The 14,539-nt window shown below is 63.1% G+C and overlaps 6 protein-coding genes across 6 annotated transcripts in view; 3 read left to right on the top strand and 3 right to left on the bottom strand.

Annotated features, from left to right (window-relative positions):
• The window catches only part of F751_0394 (SNF1-related protein kinase catalytic subunit alpha KIN10), a gene marked incomplete at both ends in the record, with an annotated part of 3,700 nt that extends 2,868 nt beyond the window's left edge, over window positions 1-832 (top strand). Inside the window, 2 exons of the mRNA XM_011403513.1 lie at window positions 185-501; window positions 764-832. Of these exons, the coding sequence (XP_011401815.1) occupies window positions 185-501; window positions 764-832 (386 nt within the window). The remainder of the gene's footprint in view (window positions 1-184; window positions 502-763) is intronic.
• A 248-nt stretch (window positions 833-1,080) lies between these two features.
• On the bottom strand, window positions 1,081-2,677 carry F751_0393 (OTU domain-containing protein 3; the record flags this gene model as incomplete). The annotated part of the gene is made up of 5 exons (XM_011403512.1): window positions 1,081-1,778; window positions 1,942-2,026; window positions 2,178-2,231; window positions 2,315-2,380; window positions 2,636-2,677. 5 exons carry the CDS (start codon window positions 2,675-2,677, stop codon window positions 1,081-1,083), a joined length of 945 nt encoding a protein of 314 aa, XP_011401814.1.
• Window positions 2,678-3,096: 419 nt separating this feature from the next.
• Window positions 3,097-7,403, top strand: F751_0391 (Serine palmitoyltransferase 2; the record flags this gene model as incomplete). The annotated part of the gene is made up of 8 exons (XM_011403510.1): window positions 3,097-3,152; window positions 3,229-3,367; window positions 3,544-3,623; window positions 3,850-4,004; window positions 4,103-4,646; window positions 4,811-5,236; window positions 5,360-5,371; window positions 6,533-7,403. The coding sequence occupies 8 exons, from the start codon at window positions 3,097-3,099 to the stop codon at window positions 7,401-7,403; spliced, it is 2,283 nt and encodes a 760-aa protein (XP_011401812.1).
• F751_0392 (hypothetical protein) lies at window positions 3,697-3,858 on the bottom strand (the record flags this gene model as incomplete). The annotated part of the gene is made up of 1 exon (XM_011403511.1): window positions 3,697-3,858. One exon carries the CDS (start codon window positions 3,856-3,858, stop codon window positions 3,697-3,699), a length of 162 nt encoding a protein of 53 aa, XP_011401813.1.
• Window positions 7,404-8,335: 932 nt separating the features above from the next.
• F751_0390 (Serine palmitoyltransferase 2) lies at window positions 8,336-10,722 on the top strand (the record flags this gene model as incomplete). Its single annotated transcript, XM_011403509.1, has 7 exons — window positions 8,336-8,391; window positions 8,476-8,614; window positions 8,775-8,854; window positions 9,070-9,224; window positions 9,370-9,913; window positions 10,077-10,502; window positions 10,650-10,722. The coding sequence occupies 7 exons, from the start codon at window positions 8,336-8,338 to the stop codon at window positions 10,720-10,722; spliced, it is 1,473 nt and encodes a 490-aa protein (XP_011401811.1).
• Window positions 10,723-11,766: 1,044 nt separating this feature from the next.
• F751_0389 (Phosphatidylinositol 4-kinase gamma 5) lies at window positions 11,767-14,449 on the bottom strand (the record flags this gene model as incomplete). Its single annotated transcript, XM_011403508.1, has 4 exons — window positions 11,767-12,006; window positions 13,474-13,761; window positions 13,922-14,230; window positions 14,378-14,449. 4 exons carry the CDS (start codon window positions 14,447-14,449, stop codon window positions 11,767-11,769), a joined length of 909 nt encoding a protein of 302 aa, XP_011401810.1.
• Between the last annotated feature and the right edge of the window lie 90 nt (window positions 14,450-14,539).

Below are 14,539 nucleotides of genomic sequence, written 5' to 3'. Positions count from 1 at the left end.
TGGTTTAAGGAAGGATTAAAACGGAGGCTTGGGGTGGGCGCCTCAGTGGCGGCGCGAAAAGAGGATGCGCATGCATGCTCCTGTGCCCCTGCCCACATCGGTGCATCCAGCCCGCCCCACCCTGCTCCCACGCTGCGAATGCCTCCCTCACTACCACCACCACCTACCTCTACCCTTACGACAGAGGGCCCGGCCCCTTCCCGCTCCGACAGCGTGTCGGACGGCGTTGCCATGGAGGCCTCCGGCATGATGTGCGGGGAGGAGGTGGAGATGGAGGGCGAGGAGGAGAGCAGCGTGCGCCCGGGGGAGCGCGCGCCTGGCGACGGCGAGGACGGCGACGGCGCGCAGGCCATGGACACCTCCATCGCCGCGGGCGGCGGTGGGGAGGGGGGCCGGCACGTCGCCGCGCCACGCGATGCGCCGACGGGCGGCGAGCGGGAGGTCAAGTTCGAGGTGCAGATGTACAAGGCGCGGGACGGCGACTACGTCCTGGACTTCCAGGTGTGTTAGTGTGGAGGGGGGGGGGGGAGCTCGAGGAGGAGGGGGGGTGGCCCAACTGGAGTTTGGCGCCAGGAGCCCATAGAATATGGGCTCCCGGACACAAAGGCCAACTCAGCCTGGGGCTTTGACGTACGCACATGCAGTGAGCAGCATACAAGCGACGCTGCGATGTGCAAATGCAAGACCATTGTCTTGTCAGGCTGGCGGCCCCAAAGTCGGCCTCCCCTCCCCCTTCCAATCATCCCTCCTCTTCCGAGTGCAGCGGCTGAGCGGCGACCTGTTCCTCTTCATGGACGTCTGCAGCTCCGTGCTCTTCTCGCTCAGGATCTGAATTTGGCCATGGGCCCAGCCACCCCCGCCATTTCCAATTGCGCGACGCCTTTGGAACCCAATTTTGGCAGACAGCCTGTGTGCACCTTGAAGGACCTGTGGTGCAGCTTTGATGCCCGCATCCCCCATGCGACGAGCCTGCAAAGCCAATCTGTATCTGGAGGGCACCATTTCTCATCTATGAACTGTAACAGGCGTCACACGACGTGGCAATGGGATCGGCTCAAAGTGCCAGACCCTGGGGCCCACTCAGATTTCCAGCGTTTGCAGCGCATGGTGTAGGTTCTCGTTGAAATCCCGGGAGGCCACAATGCGCGGGGGCTGCACCCGCCCTCTGCAGCATGCCTTGCCCTTCTTGCCGCTGCCACAGGGGCAGCCCACGCGGGCTGCCTTGCCGATCGGCACCGCGCCACTGTCTTCGGTCCACATCAGCCTCAGCTTCACGCGCCCGTCGCCATCGCCTACCTCCAGGGCAATGCGCACAGTGCCCTCCCGGCCGGCCCCACCTGGTGAGAGACGTGCATGCCTCCCACCCTGCAAGGGCCTTGCCTTGGCCTGCTTCTTGGCCTTGCGGCCCCTTGGCACAGGAGCCGGCTTGGCACTGGTGGCGCCGTGCAGATCGCCCGCCGATCCAGCCACACAGGGCCCCACGGCCTCATCGTGTTCAAAATTGTCCGCTGCTGCCTCGGGCTCTGCTGCACCGCTCCCAACCTGATCGCTGTCCGTCACGCTGTTGTAGTGGTTGCCGTCATGGTAGGAGAGGCGCAGGGCGGGGCCGCTAGCCTCACCCTCACCCCAGGTGGTCAGCTGCCAGGCGGGCTGCTCGGCCTGGTAGACCCGGATGTTCCGCCGCAGGACCTTGGAGGCGGCGTGCAGCTCCGGGTGTCCCGCCCACTCGGCGTCCTGCGACATGCGCTCGCAGTAATCGACCCAGGCCCTCTCGTCCTCTGTGCGAGGATGAAGGGTGGGGACGAATATGGCGGGGGGGTGGCCCAACTGCGCCCACCGCCCCTTTGCCAGACAAAACATGCTGAGGTGCGAAAGATGAAACTCGGACCAAATGCACCAGGGAGAGCAGCGAAATGAATCCCAACCCTGCACAGCCCGCACCTATGAAAGGCTCGTACACCTCCTGGTTGTCACGGAGATGCTGCACCACCTGGGAGCGCAGCTCAGCATGCTCGTCCTCGTGGCCCTACGTGTTGGGCGAATTGACCCCGGTTCCCCTCACTTAGAACGAGATTACTGTGCACGCTGCGAATACAAGGCTTGTGGGAATTGCAGCGCCATCGAGATACTATGCGACAATGACCCACCGAACCAGGCAGCCAAGGCTGCTGACTCACATGCAGCTGAACGCTGAGGCTCCTGAAGAAGCAGTTGCCATCGGCCTGCACCTCCTGCGGGTTGGGCGAGCGACATCTCACTGGGGCTGCAGCAAAGAAAACTGGCATGCAAAACACACCAAAGCCAGACCCCTCACCTGTATCCTGAGCCCCACATCCCGCAGCGCCTTCTCCAGTTCATCACAATGGAACCTCGACTTGCCCTGCGTACCGCAATTACGTGGGATCAGGGAGGATCATGGGACAAACGTACATACCCGTGACATGTACAATCCGAATGCCCATGCTCACGACACGGATCACTGAGGTCTCCGTATCTGGCAGCCCTGCCCCTAGTCTCGCAAGTCACCTCAATTACCTGACCCTTCTGTTTTCTATCTGGGATCCTTTTAGATTGTTGCGGTGATTTGCTGGCCTTGGCTCGAGCATTACTCCGCCTTCCCATGGGCGTCCGTCACCGCACCCAGATCAGAAGCCTCGATCATACAAGCAGATGTCATCGTTACATGTTCAACAGGCTGAGGATTGCGTTTACCTGCGCCTTGAGAAGCAGATAGATGTGGGCAAGGCTGCTGCGCGCTTTGGGGTCTCGGGGATTGGCAGATCTCCAGCAGGACGGATCGTCCTTTCTTCCGCAAGCCGTATGCAAATCTAAATTTTCTCTTGCGCGCAGAGCCAATAGCAAGGATACTCTCAGCCACCGGGCACTGCACTGTAGCGTAAAAGATCAGGCCGACAGGGGGCGTGTACGTATCGAGTAGAGCCTCTGCTGGGTGTCCCATCTCTCCAGGCGCAGCCAGGCAGCAGCGGCTTGTACGCAACCCTCGCCGGAGCTGCGCTGTGCAGCTGAACGACGACGAGCGCACGGGCATGGCGGCCGTTTGAGAAACGAGGGAAGCACCTAGATCACTATTCCAGAATGGGAACGGGAACCCTGGCCCCGACTCTGAAGCACGCCCTCCTCGCCTACGCTACGTGAGTGTCTGGCGTAAACCAAACCCCGATCATGAGATGTCCATTGCAAACAGTCAGTCCCCGAACACCCATGCAGATGGACTATACTGTACATATTTGGCCTTTTGCGGGACTTTGTCCGGAATCGTCGGGGCAAGGCCTCGTTCAAAGGGTATGCACCCATTCGCCAAGACTTTGAAGATTTCTTCACCCGGCGTATCTACTACAGGATCCATGTGAGCGGTCCTCGAGGGCGGGGACATTCCTGTACCTATCACCTCCGCCTGCGCTACCGGAATATGCCTTTCCTGCCAGTGGAACGCGGTGCATGAGCCCTCAGATGCTCACTCCCATGGAGATGTGGCGGGCTCCCAGTCCTCCTCAGCTCACCCTGTCCTACACCAATCACCAGGACGTCTTCAACTGCCCGGTGAAAGGACCCCCGTCTGCCTGGATGGACATTATCGAGCGCACACCCGTAAATAGACAGAAGTGAGGCTCCTTGTCTATGGTCTGGAGGGGGCTCGTGGCTCGATGTGGCTCCTCTTGAAGACCCCTTGACACATCAATGCACTGCTGATTGCTGACACACTGGGATATGGCAGCAGTGCGAACATGTATGTTGTGAAGAGATCTTCCTGCCACCTGGAACATTCGAGCACACGGCGCACATCCCGGTCTTGCTCTCCAGCACCTTCCACCTTGCTTGCCCCCCCAGGCCGCTCATGGCAACTGGCAAGATCAAGCGCTGTCTGAATCTTGGCTCCTACAACTACCTCGGCTTTGCGTCCTCCGACCCCTACTGCACCCCAAGGGTGCTTGATACTCTGTCCCAGCATGGCTGGAGCCTGTGCAGCAGCCGCGCTGACGCCGGTAGGAGAGTAGCTTGAGTGTTGGGAGGGCTTGCATGCCTGCGATGCAGTGCCGTCCTCAAAACTCCTCATATGTGTCCTGCCCCTTCCCCATCACAGGCACCACTCCCGTGCACGAGGAGCTGGAGCGGGAGCTTGCCAGCTTCCTGGGCAAGCAGGCCGTCCTGACCTGCGGCATGGGCTTCGCCACCAACTCTGTCTTCCTGCCGGTGCTGGCGGGCCCGGGCACCCTGGTCTTCTCCGACGCCCTCAACCATGTCTCGATCGTGACCGGGGTCAGGGCGGCCAAGGGCACGGTCCGCGTGTTTGACCACAACGACCCTGTCCACCTGGAGCAGCTGCTGCGCCAGGCCATGCTGGAGGGCCAGCCCCGCACACACCGCCCCTGGAAGAAGGTCATCATCGTGGTGGAGGGCATCTACTCCATGGAGGGCGAGGTGGTGGACCTGGCCGGCTTCGTGGCTGTGGCCAAGAAGTACAAGGCCTACATCTGGCTGGACGAGGCGCACTCCATCGGGGCCATGGGGGCCACAGGGCGCGGCGTCTGCGAGCACCTGGGCGTCAGCCCGGCCGACATCGACGTCCTGATGGGCACATTCTCAAAGTCGTTCGGGGCCTGTGGCGGCTACGTCGCCGCAAACAAGTGAGTAAATGAGGGAGGGGGGGTGATCTGGTCGGCATCAGCATCTTGATGTGGCACTCCTTGGCACCCTACTCACAGACGCATTCTGTTCATCTCCCGATGATGGTCCAGCTGACCCAGGCACGCATGCGCCCATCAGCATTCCCCCAACCCCTCACCACCAGGGACGTGATTGACTACTTCATGGCACAATGCCCTGCGCACCTGCATGCGACGGCCATGACCCCCCCCGCCGTCCAAATGGTCCTCTCCGCGCTGCGCCTCATCACTGGCGCAGACGGCAGCGACCGCGGCGCGCACAAGCTGTCCCAGCTCCGGACCAACGCCAACTACTTCCGCTCCCGCCTGCTGCACATGGGCTTCAACGTCCTGGGGGACTGGGACTCCCCCGTCATGCCCATCATGATCTTCCAGCTGGCCAAGCTGTCGGCCACCTCCCACGAGATGCTGCGTCTTGGGGTGGCGGTGGTGGTGGTGGGCTTCCCTGCCACGCCGCTGCTCACCTCCCGCATGCGCGTCTGCATCTCCGCCTCCCACACACGCCAGGACCTGGACTATGCCCTGCAGCTCTTCGACTATGTCGCTACAAAGTGAGGTGGCGCAAGGGATTGTGGATGGCACGGGCAATTGGGTAGGGTTTTGCCATACTGCCCAGCATTCCTTGACGCGATGTCCCTCCTGTCGAGCTCATTCCTCACATCAATTCTTTCCAGGTGTGACATCCGGTACGGAGGGCCCCGGGCCAAGGCTCTGGCAGATGGCGGTCCTAAAATAAAAGCTCTCACAGAGTCGTCGCACGAAGTGCATACCGTCACATAGAGCGTGCAGGCGGCAGGGATTTGCACCTCCAGGCTGCATCCCAAGCCGGCAGGCAAGGCGCTCGTGTCTGGACGCCTTGCGTGCAATGTGAGAAGAGAGCAGTCTCAAGAAGAATGGGGGCTGCTATCGGAGGTCACCCTCCGCACCGAGCACCCCTTTTTTACATGCATGCGCAGGTCATTGCTCCCTGCTTTGTCTTTTCAACAGTGATCTTCACATTCACATTTCACCTGTGGAAGATGCTCTGTTCCCCCCCACCCTGCAATAATCCTCCACCAAGTAGTGATCTCTTTCTTGAATGCCCCTGTGTCAACCTTTTTTGGAGAGGTATACCCCTTTGTAATAATCACCTTGGGTATGGTAGCATGTGTGGAATGCAGGCATTCGGTTCAGTGAGTTTCTCATCCAGAAGAATCATCCTTGGGAAGTGATGACAGCATCAGCCTGAACCCAAATGGCACTGCACATTGAAAATCTAAGCCTGGAACGAGTCCTCGATTTTAGTCCTGCAAGATCCACCATCTCGCCCAGGTTACCCTTGGCTGGTGCAGGGGGATGCCCAGCAGCATATGCCGTGGTAGCGGAGATCGAGCATCGCCTCAGGACAAGTTCCCCACTGGACAAGCATTGCCCATCTCGCCCTTCACCTTATACAGGGCCCACTTATAAATCGCGGCTGACCATACAAGCCCTGATCTTCCGTTTGGATTCCGTCCTTGACCCTTTCTGCATGGCGGAGCCCTGACGAGGGCCACTGTGCAGGCCGGGATGCCGGCGCAAACCGGCACCCCTGCAGCCATGCTATGGAGCTATCGCAGCCCAATTGTCGCAATCTGTACAATTCAACCCTTTGGGACATTTCTACACCAGCACCATAGGCGCAGGAGAGCGCGGTTGAGAGCGCGGTGTCAAGGTGTGCCGTACTCCGGGCAGGCATTCCCCGCGAGCTGCGTGTTCCAACTGATCCCAAACCCGGGTGCAATGTCCAGGCACAACATGCAGCCTCCATGCCCGGCATCCACAGGTGGTGGCAGCGGTTCGTGGCCCCCGGAACCCCGGCCCCGCAGCGATCCGCCCCTGGCAGCCAGCAACCTGGTGTTCCTGGGCCCCGCCGACTCACCCCCCGCGGGCCAGCCTCTTGGCCCCCCCAACGAGTGGGTCCCCCTGGCCCCCAGCGACCACCCCTCCTCCCCTCCACCCGCCTGGGCCCCCCTCCCCTTGGTCCCCTGGGACCTGGCCACCACGGCCACCGTGCTCGCCCTCTGGCTCCTGGGCTTCTGGTGCCTGGCCTACGGCGCGCTGCCCTGCGCGCTGGCCCTGGCCGGCCTGGACCCGGGCAGCCCCGCGCCGGTGTTCCAGGCGCTGCGCCACCTGGCGCTGGACGTTGCCCAGCTGGCGCTCACTCTGGGCCTGCTGGGCCGGGCGCTACGTGAGCACGCCCCCCGCGCGCGCGGCCTCTTCGCGTTGCGGGCCCTCCCCCTCTCCGACTGGGTGGGGCCGGCGCTCGCGGGCGCTGCCACCTTCCCCGCCATCCATGCCGTCCACCGCCTGGCCGTGGCCCTCACCGTGCCGGGAGTGCCGGCCCCTGGCGGCGGCGGTGGCGACGCCGCGGCGCGCGCGCTGCTGGGCTCCGGGGACGGCGCCACGCGGGCCCTCTGGTTCTTCATGCTGGCCGCCTGCGCCCCGGTCTGGGAAGAGGCCATGTTCCGCGGTTTCCTCCTCCCCTCCCTGGCCACGCACATGCCGCGCTGGGCGGCGGTGCTCGCGTCGGCCGCCGTCTTTGCGTGCGTGCACTTCTCGCGCGAGAACTTCCTGCCCCTGCTCCTCCTGGGCTGCGTGTTTGGTGCGGCTTACAGCCACCGCGCCAACCTGCTGCCCTGCATCCTGCTGCACTCGCTCTGGAACGTGTTCCTCCTGGTCTCCGTCTGCGGCTTCTGAGCGGTGCAAGCCGGGGCCAGGCCGTGCCCCGGCCATGTGACTCCCCCTTTGCGTGTCCCTGTGTACACTGCTCCCTTGCCCCAGCCGCCTCGGGTGCAACAAGCAGACACCCACTTGGCTGCAACCAGGCAGATGCCCACCTGAGGCAGGACCGGCGCTTGGAAGGAGACTTGGATGGTGGAGGGGGGTCATCGGCATGAGGCAGTTTTAATTAGACACCAGTGGGGAGGAAGGGGGCATGCATGTCACCCCTGGAACCGTGTTAGGGCCTGCGACAGGCAGGGACTATCAAGGGGGTCTGCTGTACGGGACCCAAGCCAATGCAAACGCAGAAGAATGCCTGGTAGAACTCCCCAATCAAAGCTCTCTCATTGTCCGTGTTTCTGAAGCATTCAAAACAGTGGTGAGTGAGCCTTTGGTGCTTCTCGCCTCTATCGCTCGGCATGGTGACTAAGGTGGCTGGCTGGGGCGATCTACATTCTGCTCAGGCACTGGCCACCTCTTACCAATGGCATCGTCACTATTGTTCTAACTTTTGTTTTGCCTCCAATTGCAGTATGACGCCCTCTTCCGAAGCTTGCGAATGCCAGATGTCCGTATCGCTGGTACAGATCTCACCTAACCAAGATCCCTGCCGCGCTTGTTAGTTTTCAAGTCATCGGAAAATCACGAGCACAATTACGTGAGTCCCGTCAACGTAAGCGTGCAAGATAGAGACACAGGGACATCAGAAAATGGTTCTTTTTATGGTTCATTGGCAAATGTAATCTGGAGTCTGTGGCATTTGCTTGAAGTTGCACACAAGTCTTCGCTCAGTGGTCTCGCCACGGACTGCGCCTGCCCCCGTGCCCGCCTCGTTTAGATTCTGTCCAGGACAAAGGACATTGCATGGTACTCTGCTGATCCAATTGTACTGTTTTGCGAGCTGCGGCATGGGTACGGGGACGCTCGCTCCCTCTCTCAAGCAGGCCTTATTTGCCTACACCTCGTAAGTCCCGCGGGGATGGGCGGCGTTCATCACGAACCTCAAGATTGTTGGTGTAATCTAAGCTATTCTGGACCACTCGCGCAGGTTCACACTATTGTACATTTTCGGCCAGTTTCGTGACTTTTTCCGGAAGCGCTGGAGCAAAGCTTCCCTGAAAGGGTACGCTCCCATCCGCCAGGACTATGAAGACTTCTACACCAGGCGTATGTATTACAGGATACATGTGAGAAGATTGGGCTGTGATGTTGGCTTATTTGAGTAGTCGAGGATGAAGGCTGATTGCAAAGGCGATGTCCCCGGTCAACTGCCATTTGCTGGGGAAAGGGAGCAGGTGATCAACCAGGAACTCAGCAGCTTGCCTCTTGCCCATGCGCATCGTGCAGGACTGCTTCAATCGGCCAATCACTGGCCCTCCCTCCTCCTGGATGGACGTCTTGGAGCGAACACCCGTCAACAGACAGGAGTGAGTTTGGGAGCCCCACTTGCGTGGTGGGGGTTGACTTTGTGCGCTCAATGCATTATTTGAGCCTCTTCTGCTACTGTTGTGCGCATTCTTCCATGGCTCTAAAGTTCTCAGGCATGCACGGGTGTACCAGCGCAATGAGCATCACTGGAGCTCGCTTCGCCATCCTTTGAAGTGAACTCCCACCGAAGTCTGCTATCCTTCACACCTCATAGACCCCTGACGACTACTGGGAAGATCAAGCGCTGTCTGAATCTTGGCTCCTACAACTACCTCGGCTTTGCGTCCTCTGACCCATACTGCACCCCAAGGGTGCTTGACACGCTTTCCCAGCATGGCTGGAGCCTGTGCAGTAATCGCGCTGACGCCGGTAGGGCGGTGGCCCGCCTGCCGCAGGGCCTTGTAGGGAATGGGGTGACTACAGCATTTTCATCAATGTTATGCAAGCCACGCCCTCATATGAAGTGTAGCCCTGCAGCTCTCTGACAGCCATCCTGACCCCTTCCCCATCACAGGCACCACTCCCGTGCACGAGGAGCTGGAACGGGAGCTTGCCAGCTTCCTGGGCAAGGAGGCTGCCCTGACCTGCGGTATGGGGTTTGCCACCAACTCCGCCTTCCTACCGGTGCTCGCGACCCCTGGCACCCTGGTCCTGTCAGATGCTCTGAACCATTCCTCCATCGTGGCTGGCGTGAGGGCGGCAAAGGGCACGGTCCGCGTGTTTGACCACAACGACCCAGAGCACCTGGAGCGGCTGCTGCGCACGGCACTGGTGGAGGGCCAGCCCCGCATCCATCGCCCCTGGAGGAAGGTCATCATCGTGGTGGAGGGCATCTACTCCATGGAGGGCGAGGTGGTGGACCTGGCCGGCTTCGTGGCAGTGGCCAAGAAGTACAAGGCCTACATCTGGCTGGACGAGGCGCACTCCATCGGGGCCATGGGGGCCACAGGGCGCGGCGTCTGCGAGCACCTGGGCGTCAGCTCGGCCGACATCGATGTCCTGATGGGCACATTCTCAAAGTCGTTCGGGGCCTGTGGCGGCTACGTTGCCGCAAACAAGTGAGTCATTGGGGTTTCAAAGGAGTAGGGTATTCAGTTGACCATCCTACCTGACAAATTGAAATGTACAGGCATGGTTGTAACCTACCGTATCACCTCAATTGGCCTTTGCGGATATGCACTATCTCCTATATTATGCACCTGTCTACCTCCCCCCCACCAGGGACGTGATCGACTACTTCAAGGCACAATGCCCTGCGCACCTGTATGCGACGGCCATGACCCCCCCTGCCGTCCAAATGGTCCTCTCCGCGCTGCGCCTCATCACTGGCGCAGACGGCAGCGACCGCGGCGCGCACAAGCTGTCCCAGCTCCGGACCAACGCCAACTACTTCCGCTCTGGGCTTCTGCGCCTGGGCTTCAACGTCCTGGGAGACTGGGATTCGCCCGTCATGCCCGTCATGATCTTTCAGCCGGCAAAGCTGTCCGCCACCTCGCGCGAGATGCTGCGCCTCGGGGTGGCAGTCGTGGAAGTCGGCTTCCCTGCCACGCCGCTCCTCACTTCCCGCATGCGCGTCTGCATCTCTGCCTCCCACACGCGCCAGGACCTGGACTACGCCCTACAGCTCTTCGACTACGTCGCAGAAAGGTGTGTGGTATTTGTCAGTGAGTGTGTGTATGCCTGTCTTTGATAGCGTGTGAATGCACATTTCCACTCTGCACTGGGCAGGGAACTGCAGGGTGTACCTGCGCTGCAGGTGCCTCTCTCAAGCCCAGCCTCACCTCTCTGATGCAGATGCGACATTCGATATGGCGGCGACACGGCTAGGGCACTGGCTAATACCGGACCTAAAATTCAGGCTGTATAGGGGGCGTTTGTCCATATGAATGCCAAACTCAAGTCGGGCATTGATCGCCCTGACCTCCTTCCATTTATTGTCAAGCCTCGCTCCTACGATTACCATGCATGTGTTACACGTTCGAATGGACAGGATTGTTTGCATGAGCACCAGATAGGAGATTGATCGTTGTGACTGTATTTGTCAGCACGTTGAGAATGAGCTTCGGCTCCACAAGGGCTCCAGATAGGAAAGCGGGGGCAAATGGAATGGTCTGGAAGTTGGAGTCCCTTTCTGAATGAGAGGCTGTGCTGCCTATAAAATTGCAGTCCGTGGATGAGGGCAACCATCTCGCATCGGAAATAGTTGAGGTTTTCCATTCACTGATGGTCATACTCCCCTTGTCCTCCTTCCAAGAATCATCTGAGCATCCACGCACTGAACCAATCGACCTGACGAGGTTGAGAGAAGCCAGAGCCTCTGGTTGGTGAGGCCCGCCGATGCCATGGCACCTTTGCACAGGGTGCATGGCATCTTCAAAACCTGCCTTGTCCTCCTTCACTACTTGTACAGACCTCTTTCTTTACAGGGAGGGAGTAGGGTACAGGATTCGAGCAGGTTGGCACCGCACGGTGCCAGAATCTTGGGACTCGCAGGTAAGTCTTGCAAGAAAACAAGGGGGCGACCCCCGTCCTGCCGAGGCGCACATGCACCGGAGTCGGCAAGGGGTGGGGCGGGGGCTTTTATGGGGAGGGGTGGGGTGGTCCACCCCCACGTCTTGCACGCTCCGAAACCAAGGACAGCAACACGCATTGCTAGAGGGGCAAAGATGACACAGAGAGACAGCGGGCCCGGCTGCTTACTACCCGGGGCGCGACACAACACAGCTGGAGAACAGGACACATGGACAGGCACTGACACATCGCACGGGGCTGGGGAGGGGTGCGGTAAGGGAGTGGTGACGATGTTCCGAGGGGGGAAGGGGGGGGGGTGGGAGCTGGGGTGGACTGCGCGCCGCACGGCCGCGCTGCAGGAGTCCGTACACCTACACAGGGCGATCCCGGCGCACGGGGCTCAGAAGCGGGGGCAGGACATGCCCGGCAGCATGCGCCCCCCTGTCGCCGGGCCCTGCTTCCAGACCCCGGTGCGCAATGCGGCGCCGATGCGGCAGCGCACGATGTGCATGAAGTGCTCCCACTCGTCCCCGGTCAGGTCACGGAAGACGGCAGAGGAGGGCGGGGCCGGGTGGGCAGAGGAGACGTCGCCGCCCTCGGCGGTCGTCTCGCTCATGGGCGACGTCTCGCCGGACTCCACCTGGTGCGTTAGGGAGGGGGGATTGAGTGAGCAAGGAAATGGTTTGTACTCCGGACGCCCTCGCTGTGATAACCCTGCATTCCCGTGGGCCTGACCCCGACATGTGTGCTCCCCCCCGCCGAGACCCTCCTGCAATGCCCCCACCCCGGAGTCACTCGCAGTCCTCACCTCCATGGCGACGGTGGAGCAGGCCGCGCTGGCGTCGGAGCGCAGACGGGTGGCGCCCGGGGCGCGTCGCCGGGGTCGTGCGCCGCGCCGCCCCGGCGCGGGGACGCGTGTGAAGAAGGCCGCGGCGGGGACGCAGGAGGCGGCGCCGGCGGGCAGGGGGCTGGCGTGCGGGGAGGGCACGGGGGTCTTCAGCTCCACGCCGCACCCCGACGCCTCCGCCGGGCTGGAGAAGGCGGCGGCCGCGGCGGCCGAGGCCACGCCTGCCGGCGTGCCCGGCGGCGGCGCCTTGAGCGCGCCGGCGGCGGGCACGCTAGCGCGCTGCACCAGGCGGGCGAGGGAGGGCGGGGGCGGCAGCACGCCGCCGCCGCGCGGCGTGAGGTCCGGGGAGGAGGCCGCGGCGCGCGGCGTGTCGCCGCCGCTGCCCCCCGCCCCGCCCTCCTCGTCCATGGCGAAGAGGCCGGCGAGGCGGCCGGGGACTAGGCCGGGGCCGCTGACGCGCGTGGCGGTGCTGGCGCGGGACGAGCCGCTGGCGGTGCGCGAGGCGGAGGAGGCGGAGGAGGCCCCCGTGCGCGGCGAGGCCGAGCCGGGGAAGAAGAAGAGGTCCGACCCGGCGTCCACACTGCGCAGCGCAAACCCCTCCTCCTCGTCGTCGGAGGCGGCCTCGTCGTCGGAGGCGGCCACCTCGTCATCGGCCCCCTCCCCCTCCTCGCCCTCGCCCTCCTCACGCAGCGAGTGGCAGCGCGCGGCGTCAACCTCGCGCCGCGCCGCGTAGCAGATGCGCTCCAGCTCGCTGGCCTCCTCGGCCATGCCGATGAGGGGGCGCGTCATGACGCCCGCGATCTCGGCCAGGCTCAGCCCCGCCGCGGCGCAGCGCTGGAGCAGGAGGGTGGACACCTCCAACAGGCGCAGCGACTCCTCGCGCAGGCTGGGCAGCTCGCCGCGCAGCATGGCGGCGTCGGCGCGGGCGTCCAGGTCGCGGATGTACTCCAGCTCCTCGCGGCCGAAGGGCATCATGGCCTGCGGCCAGTGCTGCCACTCGAAGTAGGGCGGCTCCAGCTCCTCGGGCAGGGCGAAGCCGTGGTCGATGGGCACCAGCTCGTAGGCGGGCACGCCGCGGTCCAGCATGCCCTTGGACAGCGGGCAGGAGGGTGGGGGCGGGGGGCAGGGGGAGCCGGCGCCCGCCGCGCCGGCCCCGCCCACGACGCCGCTGGGCACGCGGCGGACCAGGATGTTGCCCGCGTGGCGATCGGTGTTGAAGAGGCGGATGTCCAGGATGCCGATGCGGTGCACATCGCGCACGGGGAAGCGCGAGGCGCCCAGCTCGCTGGTGTCGCACTCGTGCGCCACAAAGGCCTGCAGGCTGCCCAGCTTGCGGGGCGGGTGCGACGCGGGCTCGGCAGACTCCGGGACGGGCGCCGCCGCGGCACCGGAGGACAGCGAGGAGGAGGAGGAGGAGGCAGCGGTGGGGGGCGGGGCAGGGGCACCCTCCTCGCGCGGGGCCACGTGGAAGATGGGGTGGCTGATCTCCACCATCACGGTGTGGGGCACGCGGGAGAAGTGGCCACGGTCAAGCAGGTAGGCGGCCACCTGAGAGGGGGTTGAGAGAAGGGGAGAGGGGGGAATCAGACAAACAGGATCTCTCCTCGGAAATGACACTGTGTGCACGAAAAAAGGGGCCACACTCAGGCTGCCCTTCCTCACCAGGTCCCATTTCCCTCATCCCAAATCCCCTGCAGAAGGCACACACCTCGCGTGTCGCGGCCTCGCCGACGCGCACGGTGGGCTTGAGTCCCGGGTCGCCCAGCTGGCGCCCAACGAAACCCTTGGGGTTGTTGGGCGCCAGTGGCTCCTCGTCGCAGGGCTTCATGATGCCGCAGCGCGCGCCGTCTTCGTCCCTGAAGAAGTATGTGCCGCCAAAGCCCTCGGCCGCGGCCTCCGGCTCCTGCCAGGCCCTCAACCCGCGCACCACGCCCTTGATCAGGCGCTTGGCTCCGGGGGTCAGCTTGGCGCATTGCGCCAAGTGCAGCTCGCCCGCGTCCCCGCCCGCCGCCGCCGACTCCAGGGAGCGGGAGGGGGGGGGGGTGAGCAGGGGGCTGACCGTGCGGCGGCCAAAGGAGCCCAGGCTCAGCAGCGAGGGCTCCGCCAGCGAGCCGGCCGAGGTGGACTTGAGGGCGGGCGGCGCGGCGGCCCCGCCCGCCTTGACCACGAAGCCGCGCTGGGTGACAGTGACCATGCCGTCCACGGGAGGGGAGACGAGGGCACTGGCGGCAGCCATGACGGAGCGGATGGTAGGAGAGGGGGGCGGGGGCCGGGGAGGGGAGGGTGTGGAGAGCCCAGCCTGATGGTGCCAGGTGGAGGGGGGGGG

The sequence above is a fragment of the Auxenochlorella protothecoides genome, assembly GCF_000733215.1.
Source record: "Auxenochlorella protothecoides strain 0710 unplaced genomic scaffold scaffold104, whole genome shotgun sequence".
NCBI classification, from domain to species: Eukaryota; Viridiplantae; Chlorophyta; class Trebouxiophyceae; order Chlorellales; family Chlorellaceae; genus Auxenochlorella; species Auxenochlorella protothecoides.
This window is presented reverse-complemented; position numbering and strand designations above follow the sequence as displayed.